Source organism: Peromyscus californicus, unplaced genomic scaffold (genome assembly GCF_007827085.1).
Source record: "Peromyscus californicus insignis strain IS unplaced genomic scaffold, ASM782708v3 Scaffold_21__1_contigs__length_65335640, whole genome shotgun sequence".
In the NCBI taxonomy this organism is placed as follows: Eukaryota; Metazoa; Chordata; class Mammalia; order Rodentia; family Cricetidae; genus Peromyscus; species Peromyscus californicus.
In genome coordinates, this window is record NW_026294514.1 from 18,682,793 (window position 1) to 18,705,764 (window position 22,972).

Below are 22,972 nucleotides of genomic sequence, written 5' to 3' on the forward strand. Positions count from 1 at the left end.
CTGTTCACTTACACCCTTCCCCCACCACAGTAAACTATTTAAGAGAAAAAATATCTTCAAATCTAACTCCTAGGGCGAGGATACAATCTAGTGTCTGTGCTGGTTAAGTGTGACTTTTCAACTTGACAGAGTCTAGACTCACCGGGATATGGCCTCTGGGCATGCACGCAAGGGATTATCTTGACTTCTGTTAAATGGTATAGGAAGACACACACCTTGGCTGTAGATGGCTTCACTTCCGGGGCAGGGGGTCTTGGACTACGTGAAACACAGGAAGCTTGCTAAACACTAGCAGGCATTCAAATGCTCTCTGCTTTGTGACTATAGACACGCGACCAGCTGCTTCAAGCTTCTGCTCCCTTAATCTCCCTGCCATGATGGGACTGTACCTTGAACAGTGACGCAGCACTAACCTTTTCTCCTCTAAGTGGCCTTTGTCAAGGTATTTTATTAGAGTAATAGGGAAAGAAATGAAGGCGGCATCTAAGTACACATAATGAACAAACACGGAGAAGAGGGTCATTAGTACTTAATTTTAATTAAAATTAACAGTTTAGAAGGACTGGAATAGTGTTTAACATCAACTTCTGAAAAATCACATTTATATAAAAGAAATGAGACAGGCCAGCAGAAATAAAAAAAAAAAAAAAGGTGCAGCTTCCGTTATTGCACGTGGATGAAATGTGCTGCTTGGGGTAGCATAATACTTAGGCTAGGCCAGAGGAGGAGGAGAAACCAGAGGGCAGACCCCCAGTCTGCATTTATTCTCGAGTTGGAATTCCCCAGTGGCCTTAAAATGTATTTACTATATCGGACATGTAGATGCTCTTTATAAGCATGGCCGCCACGCATTTTGGCTACATACATTCTATTTGTTCCAGTCTTGTGTGAGCTCACGGTACAGCTCTCCCACACACAGTGCAACATTTGCACGCAAAAGCCCCCAGTGCTCACACTCACAGACAACGGCGGAAGTGAGTGTGTTTCTTTTTTTTCACCTTTATAGGGAACGACACTGTAGCTATTGATCACCTTTTGGAGTACTTCCGATTTTGGTCATTTACATCAGAGCAAGAGAAAAAGTGACACTTGATGTGAAAGGTACCAACATAATTCCTAGACCGCTACTAACCAATAAAACACAGTTTTTTTAAAAAAAAGTCCCCACCATGTCCGTTGAGGCGGCAGGAACTGTATGAAAAAGAAAAAGCCTGTAAACATATAGAAAAGTTCAACTCTGTCTTCTAAACAAATTACAAAATGATTTTTGCTTTTATCCTTGAGTGTTATTTAAAAAAAAAAATCTGTAAACCTGTGGACTTAGTTACCACAAGGACTAGCCCCGCCAAGGCCAGGTTTGACCTTAAAGTCTGGCCTGAGCTAGCTTGACCTTCAAGTTTTCTCCAAGTTTGTCCATGAACTCAAATGTATTCAAGTAGTCAGAACGTTGTACGCTGGTGGGAGAAACAAAAAAAGAAGGACATTTAGTTTTTTTCCCTCTGGTATGCGAGGAGGTAATTAAAAACAAATCCCAGCCACGCTACTCACACTTCTAGAAGAAGAGTGATTAACGTTAACCAGCTACAGATCTGTGGGCAATGATTGAGGTTCCTGGGCTGACCATGCTCAGGGCAGCCTGCAGCAAGCCCAGGTGCATACATCCACAGGGCTTCAATTCCAGATGATGTCAATGCGACCGAAAGCATCCCATTTCTTATTTTTTTATTCTTAGAAACCACAAAGCCCATCCAGGGCACAGCCATGTGTTTACCTACATTCCCATACACAGGCTTTAATGCTCTTATTTCCATCTGTGTCTTAATAAAAACAGAAGGCAATGGATTGTCTGGGAGAAGATTGCTAATAAATGCCTGAAGAACAGGTTATAAGACCTCTACACTGGTAAGAACGTTTCCAATGGACCTTTGAGATTTAAGTACAGAAACATGGACTGAAGGAGTCTACCCCTTTCCTGGACTACACTCATGGTGACAGATCTCTGAGGCTATACTGGTAGGATGTGGCATTAGTTTATAGTTTAGTAGAATTTCCTTTTTATTTAAAATTTTATTTTTATACACTTTTAGGTGAAATATAATTGTATCACTTTCCTCATTCCCTTTCTTCCCTTCAGACACTCCCAAGTCCCCTCACTCTCTGATTGATAGGTTCTTTGTCCCCAATTATTATTGTTACCTATATGTGCATATGCATACACAAATATATAAATACAACCCGATGAGTCCATTGTTGTTGTTTGTGGGTATATGGTTTCAGGGTCTATTTTTATTGTTTGTGGGTATATGGTTTCAGGGTCCATTGTTGTTGTTTGTGTGTATACGGTTTTAGGGTCCATTTTTGTTGTTTGTGTGTATACAGTTTTAGGGTCCATTTTTGTTGTTTGTGTGTATATGGTTTCAGGGTCCATTGTTGTTGTTTGTGTGTATACGGTTTTAGGGTCTATTTTTATTGTTTGTGTGTATACGGTTTTAGGGTACATTGTTGTTGTTTGTGGGTATACAGTTTTAAGGTCTGTTTTTGTTGTTTGTGTGTATATGGTTTTAGGGCTGACTCCAGAATTTGAGATGAGATGTAGTAACTAGCTTTGACTTTGAGAGAAGATTCTGACTAAAACAGCTAATTTAGCTAGGACACTGGCTCCCAGGTCCTCAGAAAAACCCTGGCACCACAGGGACACTGGACTATTGGTTGCAGATACTTTAAGAAGGGACTATGCTATCCGGATCGCTTATCTTTATACTTATGCTGTTTCCTTTACTCATTGGTAAGTTAAAGAAAACAAAAGAGTGGAATAACCTAGTCAGCAAGTTCTCTTCATTGTCTACCCTTTTCCTAAAGATTTCTTTCTGTTAATTTTAAGGTGTGTGTGTGTATATGTGTGTGTGTGTGTGTGTGTGTGTGTGTGTGTGTGTGTGTGTGTGTGTGTGCATGTCAGTGTAGGTGCCTATGTTGGAATCCCTGGAGTTGCACTCACAGGCAGTTGTGAGCCACCTCACCTGGGTGCTGGGAACCTGACTCACATTCTCTGCATGAGCAGTACGTGTTCGTAAGCACTGAGCCATCACTCCAGCCTCTTCATTTTCTTTAAAAAATTAGTCTTATACACAGGAGTTTGACTGGCATGCCACTGTGCCTATGTGTTTTCTGTGATCTATGACCACTCTCCTGCTACAGAGACAAATGTGAAAGTGTGTGGCTGTAGAAAGACTGGACATCTCACAAAGCTCAGTAGGTTCTCTACCTGCTACCCAGAAACACACAGGTATCGTGCTGAACCCAGAAAAGAGGAACAACTCACATAATTCCAAAGAGGGGTGATTTGACCACAGAGTTCAGGGTATCTCACACTTACTTGGGTAAGCCTTTAATGCAAGCAGCCAAGTCCTTAGTCATAAAGCCGGCCTCGATGGTCTCAATGCAGACTTCTTCCAAAGCCTTTGCAAAGAAGCTGAGCTCAGTGTTGTTATCAAGTTTTGCTCTGTGGGCTAACCCCCGGGACCAGGCAAAAATGGAAGCTACAAAAAAAAAAAGAGAAGTCTATATTTTTTTTCACTCCAGTTATGGAGATTCCAAGTATTTCACTCTTTCCAGAGATGGTGCAGGTTTTTGTCTAGGTGATGGGCATCATTAGATACTATGAATTAGAGACAGTTTTAGGATAGTTGGAAATATTTTATCTGAAGCCCCGTTAGAGAGATTAATCCCTTTGGCCTTAAGTGACACTTCACTGTTCTAGGGGTAAAGGAAAACACTTCTCTCTGTAATGTCTACTCTCCAACAAAATAGAAGATCGACCTTATGCATTTTAAAGAACATTAAAACAGCTCCTAATAGCTGGCCATGGTGGCACACACCAATAATCCCCAGCCTTTGGGAAGTAGAGGTAGGAGGATTGCTAAAAGTTCAAGGCTAGCCTGTGCTATATACAGAAGTTCTAGGCTAGCCTGGGGTACATAGTGAGACCTTGTCTCATCACCCACCACCCAAATAAAACAAAGTGAAACAAACCACAACTCCTAGCACCAATGAATCAGCAACTTGGTGATGATTTCACACAGGAGACTCTAAGTATCGAAGGTATGTGTCTCAGTTCCTGTGAGATTGCCTTTGAAGACTTCCCTGGCTGGAAACCAGTCAAGTAGAGCATCTTACCAATGGGGTTGGTGGACGTCTCCTGTCCCTTCTGGTACATGCGGTAATGACGTGTGACGGTGCCGTGGGCAGCCTCTGCTTCTACCGTCTTACCATCTGGGCAAATCAGCACACTGGTCATCATGCCAAGGGAACCATAACCTGTAAGTGGTAGAGCATGAAGTGTTGGGTTTAACTGCATGAACAGCACTGATCTAGAGTAAGGGGCTTGACGATGACAGATTATGATAAACCTGGGGCTGGAGAGATGGCTCAGCCGTTAAAGGCTAGGCTCACAACCAAAAATATGATAAACCTGGCACGTGTATGTACAACCATCAAGAATGCTTCTGCCCTTCAGAAAACAGGATCCCAGCTTCAAGTCTGAATCAACCTGTCTGGAAAGGCAACTCTATTCTCTTAGGAGCATCTGCTCTGTGATAGGGGACCACCTATACTTCTGTGGCTTCACGCTTTTTCTACCTATAAAATTGGAGAATAAAAACACCTACTTCACCGAGCTGTTGTGGGGTTAGAGGAATATACACCTAATTATGACTATGTGGTTGCATACCTATACTCCTTAGAACAGAACTTCCTATCAAGTAAGAGCTCACTCTATTGTTCTCATGTGTAGAGCATGTTCTTTTCTGGAGAATGAAAGTGAGTTATCTGCTGTCCCCACATGGCTCACCCTTGCTGGGGCGCAGAAGAAAAGGCAGATTAAGAGGAGGATGGGTTGGATGCAGGGACATCCCACTTTCTTTCTCTGTTCAATACTCTTGACATTTCTGTAGTGTCCTACTCAGAGAACCTGACTCCAACGTTTAAGTCCATGCAACTGCCTTTTCTTTTCATGCATTCTTTACTTGCTTACAAAGTACCTCTGTCATTTTCTCTGTTCTCCCATGAGCACCTAATGAAGCTGATGATACAAACATAATAAACAGGTTACAAGCAGGCCACTTTTTTTTTTTGGTCTGACACCAAGAAGATGTCTTTTTTTATTTTACTCTTTGGTCAGGTCATACTAATTTTTTTTTTTTAATTATTTACTTGGGGTGTGTGTTTGTGCATGCACGCTCACACATGTACATGTGGAGGTCAGAGGACAACTTTTTAGAGTCACCTTCTACTGTGTGGATCCTGGGAACTGAACTGCATCACCAGGCTTGGTGGTAGATGCCTTTGCAAGCTGAGCCACAGTTATCAGCCCCTATTGTTTTGGTCATCTTTGACTTCAGTGAAATCAATCTTTTCTCTTTTTAACTTGTTATCTCATGCATTTGATGATTAAAAAAAAAAACCCCAAAACTCAAACCAAATTTGAGAGTCCCTCAATTTCTCTATTGTCATACCTCACGGTGAGAATGTAAAAAGGGAACCAAGGTGCTAGCAAGGAGTAAAGTGAGGGACCCCTAACCACCAAAGGACGGATCCCCGAGAGCTCACTATCTGTCAATAGGTCCTAAGCCTGCTCCTGAGAATTGCCATTTCTCTTCCCACCGCCTCTCTGTACCAATCTAAATCTATTCACGCTGATCTAATAAGAAATCTTTATTTTGAAATTGGCGAGCAAAGGTAAAAGGAAAGAAAGATGCCTCTGTGTGGGGTCAGTAGCTGTCTCCAGGCACTGTGCTGCCCTGGGGCTTCAGATGCACAGGACTGGAGAGGTCAGTACTCACCGACCTGCGTTCCACCCAACTGTGGCCTCACGGCTCCTACCCTGTGTGTCTCCTCAGACACAAGCTGGTGCCACTGTCACACCGAGCACATCAGCAGCTGTACCTCTCAAGAACAGAAGGGAAGCCAGCTCTGTTGCCTTGTAATCTGACTGGCTCTCTGAGATCCCCTGATTTATAGGCTCGAGGCAGTGGTTCTCAACCTTCCCAAAGCTTGACACTTGAATACAGTTCCTCATGTTGTGCTGACCCCCAAGCATAAAATTATCTCTTTTTTTTGATATTTCATAACTGTAATTTTGCTACTGTTATGGATCGTAATGTAAATATCTGATGTGGGACTCCTTTGGGGTGGAGACCCACATGTTGAAAACTACTGTTCTAGGCAAACACAGGGTCTTGTTGTTATCAGGGCTAATCACACTTTCTCTAGATGCTTCTTCCTATGACAAAACAATGGATGCAGGGACTTGGCTCACAGTACTGTACTTGCCTAGCACAGACAAGGTCTTGGGATGACTGTGTGCATCTTTCCCAGATCTCTGAGGACAAGGAATGGTTTCCCTTATCTACCATGGAGTCGCGGCAAAGACTGCTCTTTCCTGTGTTCACTCAGCGTAAATGTTTGCGATTTTAGAGAGCCAGAAAGAGGGTACAGAAAGTTGTATAACCCACATATCTGATACTAAGGCTCTCTTCCGTTGGGCTGGTCTACCAGTTTTCAAACCGATGAAAGAGACTCAGCTTTCACAAGTACCTCCCCGGGAAAAGCAAACATAATTGACGCTAACACAAACATTCCTCTGGGGAGATTCAGGTTCATGGAGTTCTCTTGTGGAAACCTCAAACCAAAGAGCAAATGTGGTGCCGAGGAAGTCAGGGAACTGATGTGGATTGATTTGGCCCTCAACCTGGCACAACCACCCTGGTTCTTGGAATTGCTGTGAACAGCATGGGCTTCACTCACTTCCTCTGCGTTAGAAGCTAAACACCACACAACTGTTTTACAGAGCATCAGGACAGCCTTCAAGGCTGGCAGCAGGGGCATGCTTAGGACCCGCTGCCAGACGAATAAGCTCTTGGAGACTCCATCCTTGGTGCCGGGGTCCCTCACTTTACTCCTCCTTCTTGGTTTTCTCTCTACATTCTTCTGGTTGTTTCTTTGAGACAGAGCTTCTCTCTGTATTCCTGGCCATCCTTGAACTCGCCATGTAGACCATTCTGGCTTTGGAACTCAAAAGAAATCCACTTGCCTCTGCCTCCTGAGATTAGGGGTGAGCACCACCACACCGGGCCTCTTTTCACTTTCTCACCGTGAGAAGGTAGGGAAATTCAGACCGACTAGAAGCTTCGAAACTTCAAGTAGGGTAGAAGGCTGCGGTGCATTACCAGTGTAAGGCCGGAGCCAGGAATGTCAAACCACTTTGGAACTTTCTGTGTGACCTTACACAAAGCCACTTTCCCAGGAGGAGCTGGATTCCCTTACCTGAGAAGAGTGCCTCCAGGCACCCCAACATGCTAACATTTCATCACTTGCCAACGGAGGATTAAGAAATTCCCTTACCACACCTGAGAACTCTGTGGAATGACCTCACTGCCAGCAGCCATGCACTTCCTCTACCCGGGTCTCTGGCTGTTTACCTTGGGCTACTGAGTCCGATTGCACGTCGCCGTCATAGTTCTTACAGGCCCAGATGAAGCCTCCCTCTGACTTCATAGCTTGGGCCACCATATCATCAATGAGCCTATGCTCATACCAGATCTTCTGAGCTTCAAACTGGGATTTGTACTGCCTAAAACAAACAAACAAACGAAAGAAAGCAACCATAAAACAGAACTAGTTTTATTAGGGATGCCATTTGCAACTCCCCAAAGGGACAGGAAACATTATTTTAGTAGACACAGCCTCGGGACTGTAGTCTTGGGACTGTTTGTGTAGACACACAAACTTGGGACCGACAGACATGTGCTTAGATTCCTACCAATCACCTTCTGATGGTGAAGCCTCAAACTGGTCATCTCTAAGAACAATGCTCTGTCTTATGAATGAAGGTGTAAGAATTAGGTGAGAAAAACTGATTCTCCCAAGTACTTCTTTATGCCCTATCAATTTTAATATAATGATCAGATTCTGAGATTTAACTTCTTTTAAAAATATAATAAAGGGGGAACAGACTGTTTCACTGCTTGATACATTTCAGGACTAGGACATACTGTGGATAGTGCCCAGGTCTGAACAGACAGGCAGTAGGAAAAGTCATCTCAATGCTTCTAAACACGCCCCCGCCCCCAACACTTGCTCTAAAAGGGAGTTATGCCATGTTATGAGTTGACACATGCATGCCTTTTGTGTGGATGAAATGAAAACTGTTACATCCTAAGACAATGATAGCTTAAAGCAGACCTTTCAATTGTAGCAAAGGTCTTTAGAAAAGAAACAAACTGGGTCTGCCTCAGAAACTCACACTTTTGGAACATCAGTGCTTTATAACATAAGTGGGCTACTTCGTTCAAACATTAAACAACCTTTCCCCTACCAAAAAAGAAATGTGTGCCCCTGATTTAAGAGCACATTTATCCTCTAAGGGCACCTCAGAGGCGTTTCCTTCCAGTCCTGCTAAACTCAGATTTGCCATTGCCTAAGGTAAGGTTCGGTGATGACGCTCTCTCAGTTTGTTCCAGGGGCCACACCCTAGATGCCAGCCTACTTGAAAAACAGAAAAAGGAACAGAAGAGCTGTAGTTACTTGTCATAGATCTCCTGAAAGATGTCTTTGAAACGTCCATCATACTTCTTCAGAATAGTGTTTTTGGTGCTTAGATACAAAGGCCAGCCCTTGGACAGGGCCATTTGGAAGGAACTGTGTGCAAAGTCTTCAATTGACTTGTCCTGGTTGTACATGCCCATGGCAACACCGCCACCTTCTGTGGAGAGGAAACCGCCAAGAACAAAGAGAAGAAAGGTAAGGGTGGTGCTATCTGCAGCAGGGCTAAAACGACGCACAATACCCAAGGACCAACTTCTCAGCAGCCACGACTGGGCCAGCACTGTGAAATTCCCGGTGAACTTCCAACCTGAACAGGCAGGCTATGGCACAGGCACAGAGGGGAAGCATTTGTGCTGGATAAGGATGTTCTAAGGTATTTTTGGGAAGGGCAACAGCAGTAAGAAAATCATATGGTCTTTAAGACCCTGAAGATGGTAGGCATGGAGGCCCACATCTTTAATCCCAGCTCCTGGGAGTCAGAGGCAGGCGGTTCTCTGTGAGTTTGAGGCCAGCGTGGGCTACAGAGTGAATTCCAGGACAGCCAGGGCTACACAGTGAGACTCTGTCTCAAAAAAAAAAGGGCGGGGTGGGGGGAGAGGGGAAGAGGGCAAGTAAATTGGAACTCCTTACACATTTTAACAATTTCCAACATGTATTTTATTTTTTAACTGTGCATATGATATCCATGTTTGTGTGTGTGTATGTGAATGTGGTGTGTGTGTGTGTGTGTGTGTGTGTGTGTGTGTGTGTGAATGTGGTGTGTGTGTGTGTGTGAATGTGGTGTGTGTGTGTGAATGTGGTGCCTGTGTGCTATGGTACTCATGGAGGCCAGAAGACAAATTCTGGTGGGAGTCTTTGTCTTCTGCTGCTGCAGGCTGGACCTCTTCTGTTGCTTGCTGCTGCATACGTCAGATTAACTAGCTCATGAGCTTCCAGAGTCCCTGGTCTCTGCTTCCCATCTCCCTGGAGGGGCACTGGGGTTACAGACGTTTGCTTCTGTGACTGGCTTTCTATGTGCATCCTGAGGATTTGAACTCAGGCTTGTGCAGCAAGTCCTTTACCCCGTGAGTCGGTCACCCTGCCAGTTCCCAGTGTGCATTTTAAACTTAGGTATACTCGATCTTCAGACACAGAGAAAGATCTGCATTTGAACTATGGGGTAAAACTCTTCTCATTTCCTGGGGGACACTGAACACACCTACAGTAACTGGTGGAAATACTTAGGTTATGTGTCATCAGCAGTGCTTCACGACTCTTATTAACTGACCTCTACTATTACTGAAAGTCAGAACCTGAATCCACGCCAAGACCCCAGGCTGACTTGGCTGAGACCGTGAACAACACTAAAATCTGCAGAACTCGATTCTATCAGAACAGTATTGCTTAGAGGAGGCAAGGTAAACAGAAGGATGGGAGCGCCATGTGAATGCTTTCATTCGTGGACAGTTTCCCTAATGAACCTTTGAGATAAATGTGTGTGTGTGTGTGTGTGTGTGTGTGTGTGTGTGTGTGTGTGTGTGTATGTGTGTGTGTGTGTGACTGTGTGCACATGTGTGTTCATGTCTGTGCACACCACTATGTGTGGCGGTCAGGACAGCTCAGGGTGTTGGTCTTCCACCTTGTTTCAGGCGGGGTCTCTTGTTGCTAACTGCTGCAGAGCCCGGGTAGGCAGCCTGTGAACTTCCAGGGGTTCTCCTGTCCCTGTCTCACTTCTTGTCCCAGAGCACTGGGGTTACAGACACACAACTGTCCTTAGCTTTGATGTGCGTTCTGGGGATTCAAACTCAGGTCCTAACATTTGTGTGGCCAGTGCTTTACCCATAAAACCATCCTCCCGTCCCTTAATGCATTTTTTTTTTTTTTTTGGCTTTACATTCAGCTCTCAATTTCAAAAGAGACTTGAAGTGTTTACAAAGCTATTTTTGTTGTCATTACAGATTCCCAAAAAGGCAAAAAGAAAATAATTTAGCAAATAACAGAATCAATTCTAAGTAGAATTCTAAGCCTGACAGAGCAAGCACAGGGTACAGGGCAGGAGATCTGAGCACTCAACTTCCACAATTCACAAACAACAGATGGCTGACACTGTTCCCTCCAAGGAAAATGCATACTTACACCCTTGGCTTCGTTGCTGCATTTTGACCTAAGTGGTCAGGCTCGCCCCCTTGTGTCTAGCTGTGCCATGGGAAAACATGGAACTAATCACTTTTCTATTTTAGACTTTGATGGTCCTCAGAAACGTTGTGGATTCGGGTGGCCTTTTAAGGCAGTTTTTGCAAAACAGTAACCAGGTTGCTAAAGGCCCCTGTTAAGATGAAATGCAGCTTGGAGGGACTGCACATACCTTCGAAGTTGTGCACCATGTACGTCACCTTCTGAGTTCCATCTTTCGGTGTGTAGGTTATCTCTACTTTTCCAGGCCCAGGAACAACAAAATCAGTTGCTCTGTACTGTGAAGAGGGAAACACATATTAGGAAAAGTGCCCCACCAGGAGTTGGAAAAATAGATTACATAGCCAAACACAGCAGTGTAACTTGACGCTCTCTGGTTTCAAGAGACAGGGTTACGGGGCGTCTAGGGAGTCCCACTAGTTAGTAATAGTGCATGTTGAAGAGCAGCAAATCTTCACCAGGAGCCCACCACATATACGGTGATTTTATGAGCATCAATTCAGAGGCCAGAGACTAACATAAAGTTCTGTCTTAGCTTTGTGTCTGTTGCTGCGATCAAATACCCCCATAAAAGCAATTTAGAGCCGGGCGGTGGTGGCGCACGCCTTTAATTCCAGCACTCGGAAGGCAGAGGCAGGCGGATCTCTGTGAGTTCGAGGCCAGCCTGGTCTACAGCGCGAGATCCAGGAAAGGCGCAAAGCTACACAGAGAAACCCTGTCTCGAAAAAACCAAAAAAAAAAAAAAAAAAAAAAAAAAAAAGCAATTTAGGGAGAAAGGGTTTATTTCAGCTCAGTCCCAGGGTATAGCCCCCCACAGTGGGGAAACCACACAACAGAAGCCGGCCATATCACACATAATCAGGAAGGGAGAGTAATGAATGCATGCTTATGCTCAACTTGCTCTCTCATTCAGTCCAAGGCTCAGTGTGGGAAAATGGTGCCACCCACATTCAGGGAGGACCTTCCCACTTAAACTAACTGGGCTGAAAAAAAAAAAATCCCTCACTGACAAGCTCTAGACAGTTCCTTATTGCGACTCCTTTCTCAGGCGATTCTAGACTGCCTTAAACTGACTATCACACTATCCCTCACAGACATTTTCGTTCACGGAGCTCACAGCCACGTAAAGACAAATACAGGAGAGAGCAACTGAAGACGTTTTGAGTGTCAGAAGTGGGGGAAATGAAGATGATCTTGGCCAGGGTCTGGAGGGAAGGCTGGAGGGAGACACCAACACCACCAGCTCTGGTGCTGATGATGCCAGCAGAGCCTGTGCTGTGTCCTGATTCTAATGCTGAGCAAATCTCATTCTGACACCGGTTTTTCAAGAAGGGACTGGGGAAAGAAAACACCAGGTCAAATGGCCCGGCAGGTGACCCGCTGTCAGATTTCCAGGGCCTTGTCGCTCTCTGTGGTGATCATTATTACTAACAGACCTACAGCCACAAAAAGCATTCATTCTGGAAGCAGCCATGGCAGACTGACGGCCCCAGGTTAAGGCTGTTCAAAGGCCAGGTACTTCCCAGACGGGTACCCGGCACGTACCAGGCACCCACAAGTCATTGCTGCGTGGGGTCTTTTTCAGTGATCTGTTTTATCCAGTGACCGGCATCGGGCACCAGCGGGTGCCAGCCACACCTGCTGCTTTACAGTAATCTTAGCCACAGTGTGTAAAAGAGCAGTCAGATAACAGAAAAGATTAAACACTTCTGTCGTAGAAAGTACTTTATTACGGTAATTGAGGCACTGATGTGCCCTAAAATACTTTGTTCAGATCGATGAACATTTAACAGTGAGTCTATTCTTCAAAATGATCGGATACCACAAATATTAAGCAACCAAAAGACCAAACAAAAGAAAAATACTGACTAGGCAGTATGCTAAACAGGGTAGTGTTCATGATAGGGAATCTGTACTTCTGCCATTTAGATTCCCTTGCTCAGGCCTCCGGGAGACATCTGTGAAGGGCTGGCCAGGATGAAGAAATATCAGGAGCCACAGTGTGAAACAAAAGCCACATGACATGTCAAGGACCAAGCTGGTGACCCTGTTCCAGGAGCACAGGGACAGCTGTGGCCACACTATTTTCAGGATTGACTCCATGGAAACCTCTAGATGCCGGCATTACAGATTTCCATTTGTTAAGGTGCATTTTGATATATATTTCTATTAAGACCCAAAACTTCAATTTTAACAGACTTTGGAATTTGTGTCATTGCTAACTTTTCTGCTTAATTCACCAATGGGACTATTTATACAAGTACAAAAATGACATTTGTTTTCCAAGCAGTCCAGAACACCCTGACAAGACTGATTTCAACTACTGGGTGATTTTCCCTTTATCCACAAAGTGGTCAGTTTTAATATGTTTGGTAGTTTTTGTTTGTTTGTTTGTTTTTGCCTTTGGTTTTCCAAGACAGGGTTTCTCTGTGTAGCTCTGGCTGTCCTGGAACTCACTATGTAGACCAGGCTGGCCTCGAACATGGAGATCTGCCTGCCTCTGCCTCCCAAGTGTTGGATTAAAGGTGCTAGACACCACTACCCAGCACCGTTTGGTAGTTCTTACTGTGGCTGCTCATTAGGATCGGCTGGGTTTTTTTAAAAACAAACAAACAAACAAACAAACAACCCAATCCTCACAAAATTCAGATTTCAACTGCTCTAGGATGGGACTCAGATACTGGAAGTGAAACAAACAAAACAAAGAAGCAATGAAGTAAAACCATCGGAGCTACCACCATCAACAGCAAAATCTCATGAAGGGATCCCACTGTGCAGCCAGTATTGAAAAACACTGATCTGAGCCCATGGTATTACCAATGCAAAAATGATAGTATCATATGGAATAATGTAACAAAAGGATAAAGATATGTTTGGGGAAAAAAGTGTTAAGATGAGTGCTTATTTGAAAGTTTATCTGTATTTTTACCCTTTCCTAAGCATATGTGAATATGCAGTTTATGCATAATATATGTTCGACCCCTCCTAAGGGGAGAGAAACCCAAAGAACAAAACAGAGAAATTGGAGCTACAGATCCACCAAAAATAAACATGAAAAAAAAAATCAAATTATGCTCAAACGACTTACTTGGTCTCCATAAGCATGGCGACCGATGATGATGGGTTTTACCCAACCTGTCACCAGTCGGGGGATATTTTTGCAGATAATGGCTTCCCTGAAGACAGTGCCACCAAGAATGTTCCGGATAGTGCCATTCGGCGATTTCCACATTTGCTTCAACTTGAACTCCTCAACCCTCTTCTCATCAGGGGTGATGGTGGCACACTTGACACCAACATTGTACTTCTTGATGGCTTCTGCAGCATCCTTGGTGACCTGGTCATTGGTGGCGTCACGATTCTCTATGCCTAGGTCATAGCTTGGAGAGGGAGAGATGTCAGCTTAGCTTCGTAGGCAAAACTGATAGGCTGTAACCTGCAGGCAGAGCTCGCTGGGCCAAAGTGAAGACACCCCCCCTAACCCCGTCCCCCAACACATCTACATAGGTCACGTTTTAGCACCAATACAGCCTAAACAAAAGGTGGGTGCCTGTCTACAAAAAAAGGGGTGAAGACACACTAAGAGGCTGGGCCCTGCTTCCCGGAACTGCAATGGGAAGTTGTCTGTCAGGAAAGCAACAAACTCTGCCTCCTGCTTTTCACCATTTAAGGGCAGCAATAGCACACAGGAAACCCTTGGCCTGGTTTCTCTCCATACAATTATTATACAAGCTAAACCCAAGTACAACCTTATTTTCCCATAGTAAGCTTTACACTTTATCAATAAAGAGGTGGAGAGGTAAAAGGATTTGTGTGTGTGTGTGTGTGTGTGTGTGTGTGTGTGTGTGTGTGTATTTTTGGCATCGAAGTGGTGGGAAGGTTAGCTCTGTGGATCAGTGCCAAAAGAGCTGAGAACTCTTTTTGTTGAAGCCAGTTAATCATAGGCGAACCTTCCCCTACTTCTTGAGAAAGTCTCTTTGTTCTGGAAACAAGCCTGGGGTTTATTGGATAAGCAATGGAATCCACCAACCAGCTTGTCTACACTGTATTTAGTACTAGCTCCCACAGTGCAGACCATTCACAGAGGAATGAAGGCTGGTTGTCCACGGAGCACAGAACATAATCATAAAGCTTAAGCAGGTAATGGTTTATTGAAAGGAATACAAGCTGGGCAGTGGTGGCGCACGCAGAAGCAGAGCTGGAGGAATCTCTGGGTTTGAGGACAGCCTGGTCTACAGAATCAGTTCCAGGACAGCCAGGGCTGTTACATGGAGAAAGCCCTTGTCTTGAAAAAGCCAAAAAACAAAACAAAAGCAAACAAACAAAATCATTAAGTGATTTATTTTGTGTTCTATGGCCTTACAGAAAAAGTTTCATTTCTCAAAACCAGCTAGTAAGCAAGCTGCTTTTCTCTTCCCAGTGCTTGTATTTTCCTTTCTCGAGCTAGTCCAACTGCTGGTGCAAACATGGATAGTCACTTGATATGCTTCCAAACAAAACTATTTTCTGCTTAGGCCTTTGACAATTCATATACACATAACACTGAATATCTACAAATACCCAACCCCAACTCACAGAAAATTTGGACAATATTTTTCATATTATAGGAGCCATTTCTCAGGAGAATCTATCCACAAATGGGTAGGTTTTTTTTCTTTTTCTGCCTTGTTTTAATATTTCCAGGAGAAAAGAAAGAATAAATGGCCTAGACCACTGTGTTGTCTCTATTAAAAAATGAAAAACAACAATAAAACCCTAATTACCCCATACCCCTTTCCTACCATAATAACCAGTTGATCGTAATAACTGGGGAACTATTTAAAATCTGTTGGAGTCTTTAATAGCCTGTAGTCATGGACTCCTTTCTTTCTAGGCACAAGTGCCCTGCTCCCCCACTACTTTTCTTGAGACAAGCTCTCACACTGTAGTCTAGGCTAACTTGGAACTCATGGCAGCCCTTTGGCATCAGCCTTCCAGGAGCTGGGATTACAGGCATGAGCCACAAGGACTCCTTCCTCTTTAACATGCCGGATGCAGGCTAGGGGAGAGTTCAGTCACTAAAGTGCTTGTCTTGCAAGCATGGGGACCCAGGTTCAATCCCTGGAATCCACCTTCAAAGACAAAAAAGGGATAGGCATGAAAAAAGTCAAGACACGATCATGCATTTGTAATCTCAGAGCAAGGGGTATCCCTGGGGCTTGCTGGCTGCTCAGGCCAGTTTAATTGAGTTTACGTGGTGGGTTCCAAGCCAGTAAAAGGCCTGCCTCAAAAAAAAGATACCCAAGGTTGTCCTTTGGCCTATATGCACAGCTATGTACATATGTGTGTGCATGTACACACACACACACACACACACACAGAAAGACAGAGACAGAGAGACAGAGATGCATAAGTAAATTTTGCCCCAGACTAAGTCTCCAAGCATTTAGCTGGGTGTGTTGGCTCATGGGCTCCAGGTCAGCTTGGTCTACATAGTAATTTCTAGACTAACCAGGGTTACACGGCTAGACTGTGTCTCAAAACAACAATAACTAGCAAAACAAATCAAAACCAAAAAGAAGGTCTGGGGAGATGGCTCAACAGTTAAGAGTACTTGCTGCTCTTCCAGAGGACCTGAGTGGGTTTGGTGTCAGAACCCGGGACTCCAGTTCAGGCAAGCTGATGCTTTCTGGCCTCGGCAGGCACCAGGAATACACATGGTACACATACACACATGCAGGCCAAATAGTCATACACCTAAAATTTGAAAACAACAACAACAACAACCCCCCCACCCACACAAACAAAAAAAAAGCCCATAAGTTTACCTATTGCCATGCAAAGTTCTGAATGGGAAAGTTTCTAAAATGTTTCTTTTAACTTACTTGGAAGCTCTCTCTCTCTCTCTCTCTCTCTCTCTCTCTCTCTCTCTCTCTCTCTCTCTCTCTCTCTCAGTGTGTGTGTGTGTGTGTGTGTGTGTTTCCTTTTTTATATGTTTGGGGATCTTCAGCAACTGCAATGCTGATCTTATTTTGGTTGCAATAGAGGCAGTACCTGCAGCTTTGGCTTACACAATCAAAAGGTAGCTAATGACATAATGTGAACTAAACATCTGCACCCAACTAAGCAACAGGACATGTACTGAGTGATTCTGGGTCAAGGCGAAGACAGACACCAACGGTTTGCTTTGGAAGTATTGCTCAATATACCACGCCAGCCTTTGACCACTTCACCCTTTTAAAAAATGGTCTCTATGTAGTTCAAATGTACAAAAGGGCAAAGAGCAAGAGGAGCAGGAGGTGGTGGCACACGCCCTTAATCCCAGCACTCTGAGGCAGAGGCAAGTGGATCTCTGAGATTGAAGCCAACCTGGTCTACAGAGCGAGTTCCAGGACAGCCAGGGCTACATGGAGAAACCCTGTCTCAACAAAAAAAAAACACAAAGCAACCAAACAACCAAACAAAGTGGGAGCGGGAGAGAGAAAACACCAGGAAAAAAGGAGAGAATAAATAACATGCTTCCTAATTTCTAAATCTATCTGTTTCTCAACACAACAAACACAGGGCGGACGGTCACTGAGACTTAGGGACGCTCTGGAAGGGGGGTGGGAACTCTGGTGAGTACCTGCATGGAGAGGAAAGCCCCAGCCACTGACTCAGTAGATGGATGGGAAGACCCAGCTGGAAAGGACAAAAGTGAGTTCTCTACATTTAGTTCACTCTTTCTTATTTATTGTCCTCTTTTTTTTTTCTTTCCACAAATAATACATTGTGCTACTCTAAACTGCCGATTTAATAAGACTTTCAACAGGGAAAAGAGTTAGAAATGCCTCAAAACTCACCACTTTTCCTTTATCATTCTTAACTGTGAACTCATGGCAAGCCCACTTTTCCTAATGGCGGCATGTTGAAACAGAGGATTCCCCAGGGCTGGCGAGAGACGGCTCATTGGTAAAGGTTCTCGCTTCTAAGTCTGACAATCTGAGGTTGATACTTGGAGCGCACATGGTAGGAGAGAATCCACTCTGTCCTGACCTCCACATGCACGCTGTGTGCACATGCATGCTGTGACACGTACACATGCACACAAAAAAATTGTAAACAAAGATCCCTCAAAGTAAGATTCACTTGTATATATTTAAGCTAAAAATGTAAGCATGGGCGAGGTATTGTGGTATATGACTTTTCCCCTAGCATTTGGCAAACTGAGGCAGGAGGACTGCTGTTGAGTTCAATCTGGGCTCTGTAGCAAGTCTCTATGTCTTAAAGAAAACCAAAACATCCAAACCAACCACCAACAATAAAAAAATCTTAAGAGCTTTAATCACAAATCACAGCTATTATGCATGTAAAAAAATGTCAGGTACACTTTGGAAGAATTATGTTTCTGAGTTTGCTAGCTACACAGAAGAGCACTTCGTTTACCTGTGCAGGTCCAGTTCCACATAGGGAAGAATAAGTTTCTCTTTAATCAACTCCCAAATGATCCGCGTCATTTCATCTCCTTGCATCTCCACCACAGAACCGCCGCGGATTTTTTTGGACATTTTTATTTCAATAACTCTTAAAAAAAAAAAAGATACGTGCCTTGTCACGTCATAAAGTAGAAATGAAGTATCAATGATTTGGTGACTATTTAAAAAGAAGGATTTATAATAGCACAGTTCTACAGATAACAAATTTACATTTAGCACTGGGAGAACTGAGAACTTCTCTGTGTAGGACACCACGCTACAATGCTTATGTGTGGTTTCTGAGTCAGCACTGTAAGACAACACTGTTAAATTATTTTCTAACTTGAGGGACAAATAGCTTTGCCAAGGCCATCTGGCTAGAGTGTGGGGGAACCTGACCCTGAAATATGCCCTTAATAATGTAATCATTATTCTCAACCGTTGGTTGTCCCACAAGAGCATCTCTGTTATTGTACAGACGATCCAATGGTTCTTAGGACCCATATTCAGGGGGAACTCCAATAGTGGACAATGACGAATTCTTTGTAGAATTAGGCTTTTCTATAGATACTGCAGATATTGGCAATGTGGGGCTATATTACAAAAGTGATTTCTCACACAGAAACATCTGGATACAGAAAGATCCCTGCCTAGCACTCAGGCTTATCTGAGTCATGTTCCTTGGTATCTCAAATCCTGTACTGCTCCTCTGGCTCTTCAGGGGAAGAGCAGCTGTCTGTAGGATGGGACACCATATTGCTCTTAGAAGACAGATCACTTCAAAAAGTATTATCTGATTCCAGTAAAGGGCAAAAGTGGACTGTTTGGAAAATGAGAAACTTCGAGGCTTTAGAGAAAACTGCTCTTGCTGCTCAGGAGGCAAATGGGTCCCCGAGCCCTCTGAAAGTATCTGTTCCTTCTAACAACACGGTTGTGTAACAGTTTCCTCTGAGATTGAAACATCCCATCCTGCACCAAGCTCTTTAAACAGACAGGTAAACAACTCAAACTAGCTTCGAGATGTCCCTGAAACTGACAAGACTCACTACGTCCGTCCCTCCCCGCCAGGGTAAACAGTAAAAGCTGAGACTCTCAAACCCGGGAAGCCAGGCTTTGAAGAAGACTCTCAGAGATCAGAAGTTTCCTAGGAAAAGGTTTAGACCAACCGAGCTACTTGGAAAGGACACTCTCCAACCTGTTGAGCTGCCTCCCGGCTGTGCAGTGTACTCCAGGTTCCAGCTTTTGTGAGCTGTCACCCATGCTGGGGTGGGCTTTGGTGATGCAGCTGTCCTTGGGTCATTTCTGGTCCTGTATGTAACCCCTCACACATATTCCTGTAACCCCACTGGTTCACCAAGTTGGGCTTTGGGGTATCCCTACTCGGTCTTCGTGGGGTCTCTATCTGGGGTGTGTAGACCTGTGTTGCACCTCCCCAGGGTTTATCACACAACAGACACTATAATGTGATCTTTCTTTCCAGAAATACAATTGTAGATTTCCCTCATTTATAGCTAAGAACCAGGAAAGTCAGAAGACTTTAAAGTAATTGCTAGATAACAACCTAAAACTGTCTTTAAAAGTATAGCTAAACTAGGGGCTGGAGAGATGGCTCAGAGGTTAAGAGCACTGCCTGCTCTTCCAGAGGTCCTGAGTTCAATTCCCAGCAACCACATGGTGGCTCACAACCATCTGTAATGAGATCTGGTGCCCTCTTCTGACCTGCAGTCATACATGCTGTATACATAATAATAATAATAAAAAAGTATAGCTAAACTAATTGGACCCTTAAGATTAAAAAAAAAAAGTAATGATTACTAGACAGTGGGTCTCAACTCCTCACAACAAGCCAGGAATATTTTCCCAATTCTCCAGTCCCATTTTTACTTCTTAGACTTGCAATTCTAGAACCCAATTTCTAGAATCCTATTAGATGGCACCCTTAGTCCATTACCCGAAAAGGGTCTGGAAGGCAATTAGAAGCCATCAATAAACTGGTGTGGGAGAACCAATAGTACCCATCAGATATAACGTAAAGATTAACTTACAGTAGAGCGGAAAGCCCATAATTAACTCCATTTTCACCATGATCATGCTTTAAAGCCAAAGTCAAGATGAGATAGCACACTTATCTCAGTTTTGATACCACATTTTCATGGCCATGTTCCTAACACAGCATTACACAACAGTTATGACTAGGCTATTTTCCTGTGATGGCAAATACAGCTAATAAAAAATCACAATGCCTGGAATGTCTGTAATTTTTGTTTTGGTTTGTTATTTCCTTCTTGGTGAATATGCACTCTGCCGTAATCTTCCTGTATCTCAGAATGCATTAATGATATATTTCAGATTTCCCTCACTTTGTTCATTTTTTTTTTGCACCTGTTAACTAAAAAAGTGAAGCTGTACCATGACTATAATTGCACTTTGGGATTTGCTTTCCATGGGACATGGGCTTTAGGTATCCTTGGATTCCCTGCATCCTTGGGTCTCACATTTTCTGAATTCACCCAACCCCAACTTTCGAAGGAGAGTGTGATCCAAGGCCCATCAGCCACCAGCTCATTTACATAGTCTGACAGATGAATTACATATACATAGATAGATGAATTCCAATCTCTTGACATGCTTGTGCAATTCCCAAAAAAATAAACATAATAATAACAGACTAGTTGAAGCAACAGGAGCCCTTTGCCATACCTAATTTTATTTCCATAAATCTCAAGCTTCTATCTTGAGCCAATTTTTTTTTCCAGCTCAGTTCAAGTTGCAAAACACTCGAGGACACTAAGGAAGCAGTTGCAGTATATTGATGGAAAATTCCTGCTTCCCTCTTTTGCAGTACCTACACTTGCACCCACGCCCAATTAACTGTACAGTGTGGCCACACTAAAGAGAGCAGGATGAACAGCTAAATTGCTAATTCTCACCTTGATGGTGAATGGACTTCCAGTTATAACAAGGCCTCTCAATTTTGCTGACTCAAACAACTGTAGTTTCAATTTATCTCCTAAAACAAAACAAAACCAGGAATAGAAAAGTCTTAACATACAAACACCCTGCCAGGAGGATTTAGTTGGTTTTAATACCAGCCTGACAGCCCAGTTTATCTGGTTTAAAGTACAGTGCTGAGTGTATCTGGAGGGGCAAAGGGCAGTTTATTTGCACAGGAGCCTTCCAAATGAAGGTCAAAAGACTACAAATATCCGTGCAAGGACACGAAGGAGGGTGAGTCCCAGGGCGAGTGCCTTGCTCTTGGCTTTTTGCGGATCTCTTGTTTTGCTCGACCGATCTCGGGTGACACTATGAGCCAGCAGATATCCTTGTGGGCATTGTGCAAGAGGTCTAAAACTGAAATTGACTCTGTTCCTCCTTCCAGATCCCCACGCCTGTCCCACCCCTCAGCGGTGCCAGGACCTTTAATACCAGGTCCACCCAGCTGGCTGCAGAACAACTCCTCCAGAACTCTAGAATCTAGAAGGAGCAGGCAAGAAGGTGGGAAGGGTCCTTCTCCCAGTCCTCACGGCGCCCCCAAGTGGCTCCAGATTGAAGCTGGAGGCCCGCCCCCCCTCACCCCCCTCCCTCACCTACCCTCTCGAACTCTCACTACTCCGGCCTCAAGGCAGGTCCTACCCCCGAACCTTGAAGGAGTGCTCAGCACACGCCTATAGTTCCCGGCTCACACCCTTTCTGCAACCGGTTCCCTGCGGTCGCATATTTTTCTTCCTCTTACACCCAAGACTCAGAGTTCTGTGCGTCCTCCCCTCAGCTAGATTCTCCTCCGCGGCTGCAGATCTGCTTTGGCACTTGTCACTGCATGCATGTAACGTCCTCGCCGCCCAGATCTTACGATCCCACCCTCGGGAGCGCCCTTCTACGCAGAACTCCGCTACCCCCACTTCCCTTCCCCAAACCCAAACTCTGGAAGTGTCCCTCGGTGCACCAGGGCCTTTTCCACCTGAGTTCATCTCTGCACAGCCAAGATCTGAGTTTTCTTCCTTTTCTTCTCACTCCAAGGCTACTACCGAATAGCCTAACAGAGAGGGGCGGCGGCTGCCGCTCCTAGCCTGGGAGCCCCAGCAGGGAGGGGAAGGAGCGCCCGCTGGCAGCCCGGGGCGCCCCAGCTACTCACCGGCTCACACCCCGTGCACACACAGACTGTCCCAACCCTGCCGCTGCTGGCTCAGCACCCGCCACCACCTTCGCACCGACGACCGGCGGGGACAGGGTCAAGGCTTTTTAACTCTTCCCGGCTTTGTCTCCTCCCAGGCCCCACCCCCTCAGCCCACCTCCCGCCGCCCCGCCCCCTCTGCGACGCCATTGGCCGCGCGCGCTGCCTTTCTGGGGTGGGCGGGGCCGCAGGGTGAGAGCCCGGCTAGGATGCAAGTCCCCCTCCTGGGTGTTCCAGCAGGGGGATGGGGCTGCCACGCCGCCGGGATTCCTCGGGAACACCCTGCCGCCGAGGAACGAGAATGCCACCTACTGGCAGGCTCCCGGAGTCAGTGTCCTGGTGCTCACCCCGGGAGGGCTCCTTAGACTGGATTTTGGCAGGTTCCCTTCCTGGCGTTTCCGGATGCCTCTTAAAGCTGGAAAGGACCTTTTGAAGACGTTGCGTTTGGGGGTCTCAAAGGTGTGTGTGTGTGGGGCGACTATAGACGCTGCTAGAATGCAAAGGCTGAACAGGCCGCCATACCACCTCAGTAATTCCCTCTACTACCAAAGATCTATATTCCCAACTGTTACTACTTACAAATAAGCCCCACTCA

The 22,972-nt window shown here is 44.8% G+C and overlaps 1 protein-coding gene across 2 annotated transcripts; it reads right to left on the minus strand.

Moving 5' to 3' along the window:
- Window positions 1-514: 514 nt before the first annotated feature.
- On the minus strand, window positions 515-22,469 carry Idh1 (isocitrate dehydrogenase (NADP(+)) 1). 2 transcript variants are annotated; one of them, XM_052749696.1, is made up of 10 exons: window positions 22,339-22,469; window positions 21,137-21,216; window positions 18,178-18,315; window positions 13,862-14,153; window positions 10,946-11,051; window positions 8,581-8,758; window positions 7,476-7,627; window positions 4,174-4,314; window positions 3,374-3,536; window positions 515-1,454 (listed from the first exon to the last, which is right to left on the minus strand). In XM_052749696.1, the coding sequence occupies exons 3-10, from the start codon at window positions 18,297-18,299 to the stop codon at window positions 1,364-1,366; spliced, it is 1,245 nt and encodes a 414-aa protein (XP_052605656.1). In that variant the 5' UTR covers window positions 18,300-18,315; window positions 21,137-21,216; window positions 22,339-22,469; the 3' UTR covers window positions 515-1,363. The 2 variants fall into 2 exon arrangements, with proteins under 2 accessions (XP_052605656.1, XP_052605658.1); XM_052749698.1 differs by lacking the exon at window positions 21,137-21,216.
- Window positions 22,470-22,972: the final 503 nt, after the last annotated feature.

Bases quoted from the DNA above. Each gene is read 5' to 3' on its own strand.
- Idh1 (XM_052749698.1), bottom strand. From the start codon at position 18,299: ATGTCCAAAAAAATCCGCGGCGGTTCTGTGGTGGAGATGCAAGGAGAT. The intron at 11,052-13,861 runs GTAAGTCGTTTG...CCCTCTTCACAG, and splicing joins GCCATGCTTATGGAGACCAA to TACAGAGCAACTGATTTTGT. The intron at 7,628-8,580 runs GTAACTACAGCT...TGTTTGTTTTAG, and splicing joins TTTCAGGAGATCTATGACAA to GCAGTACAAATCCCAGTTTG.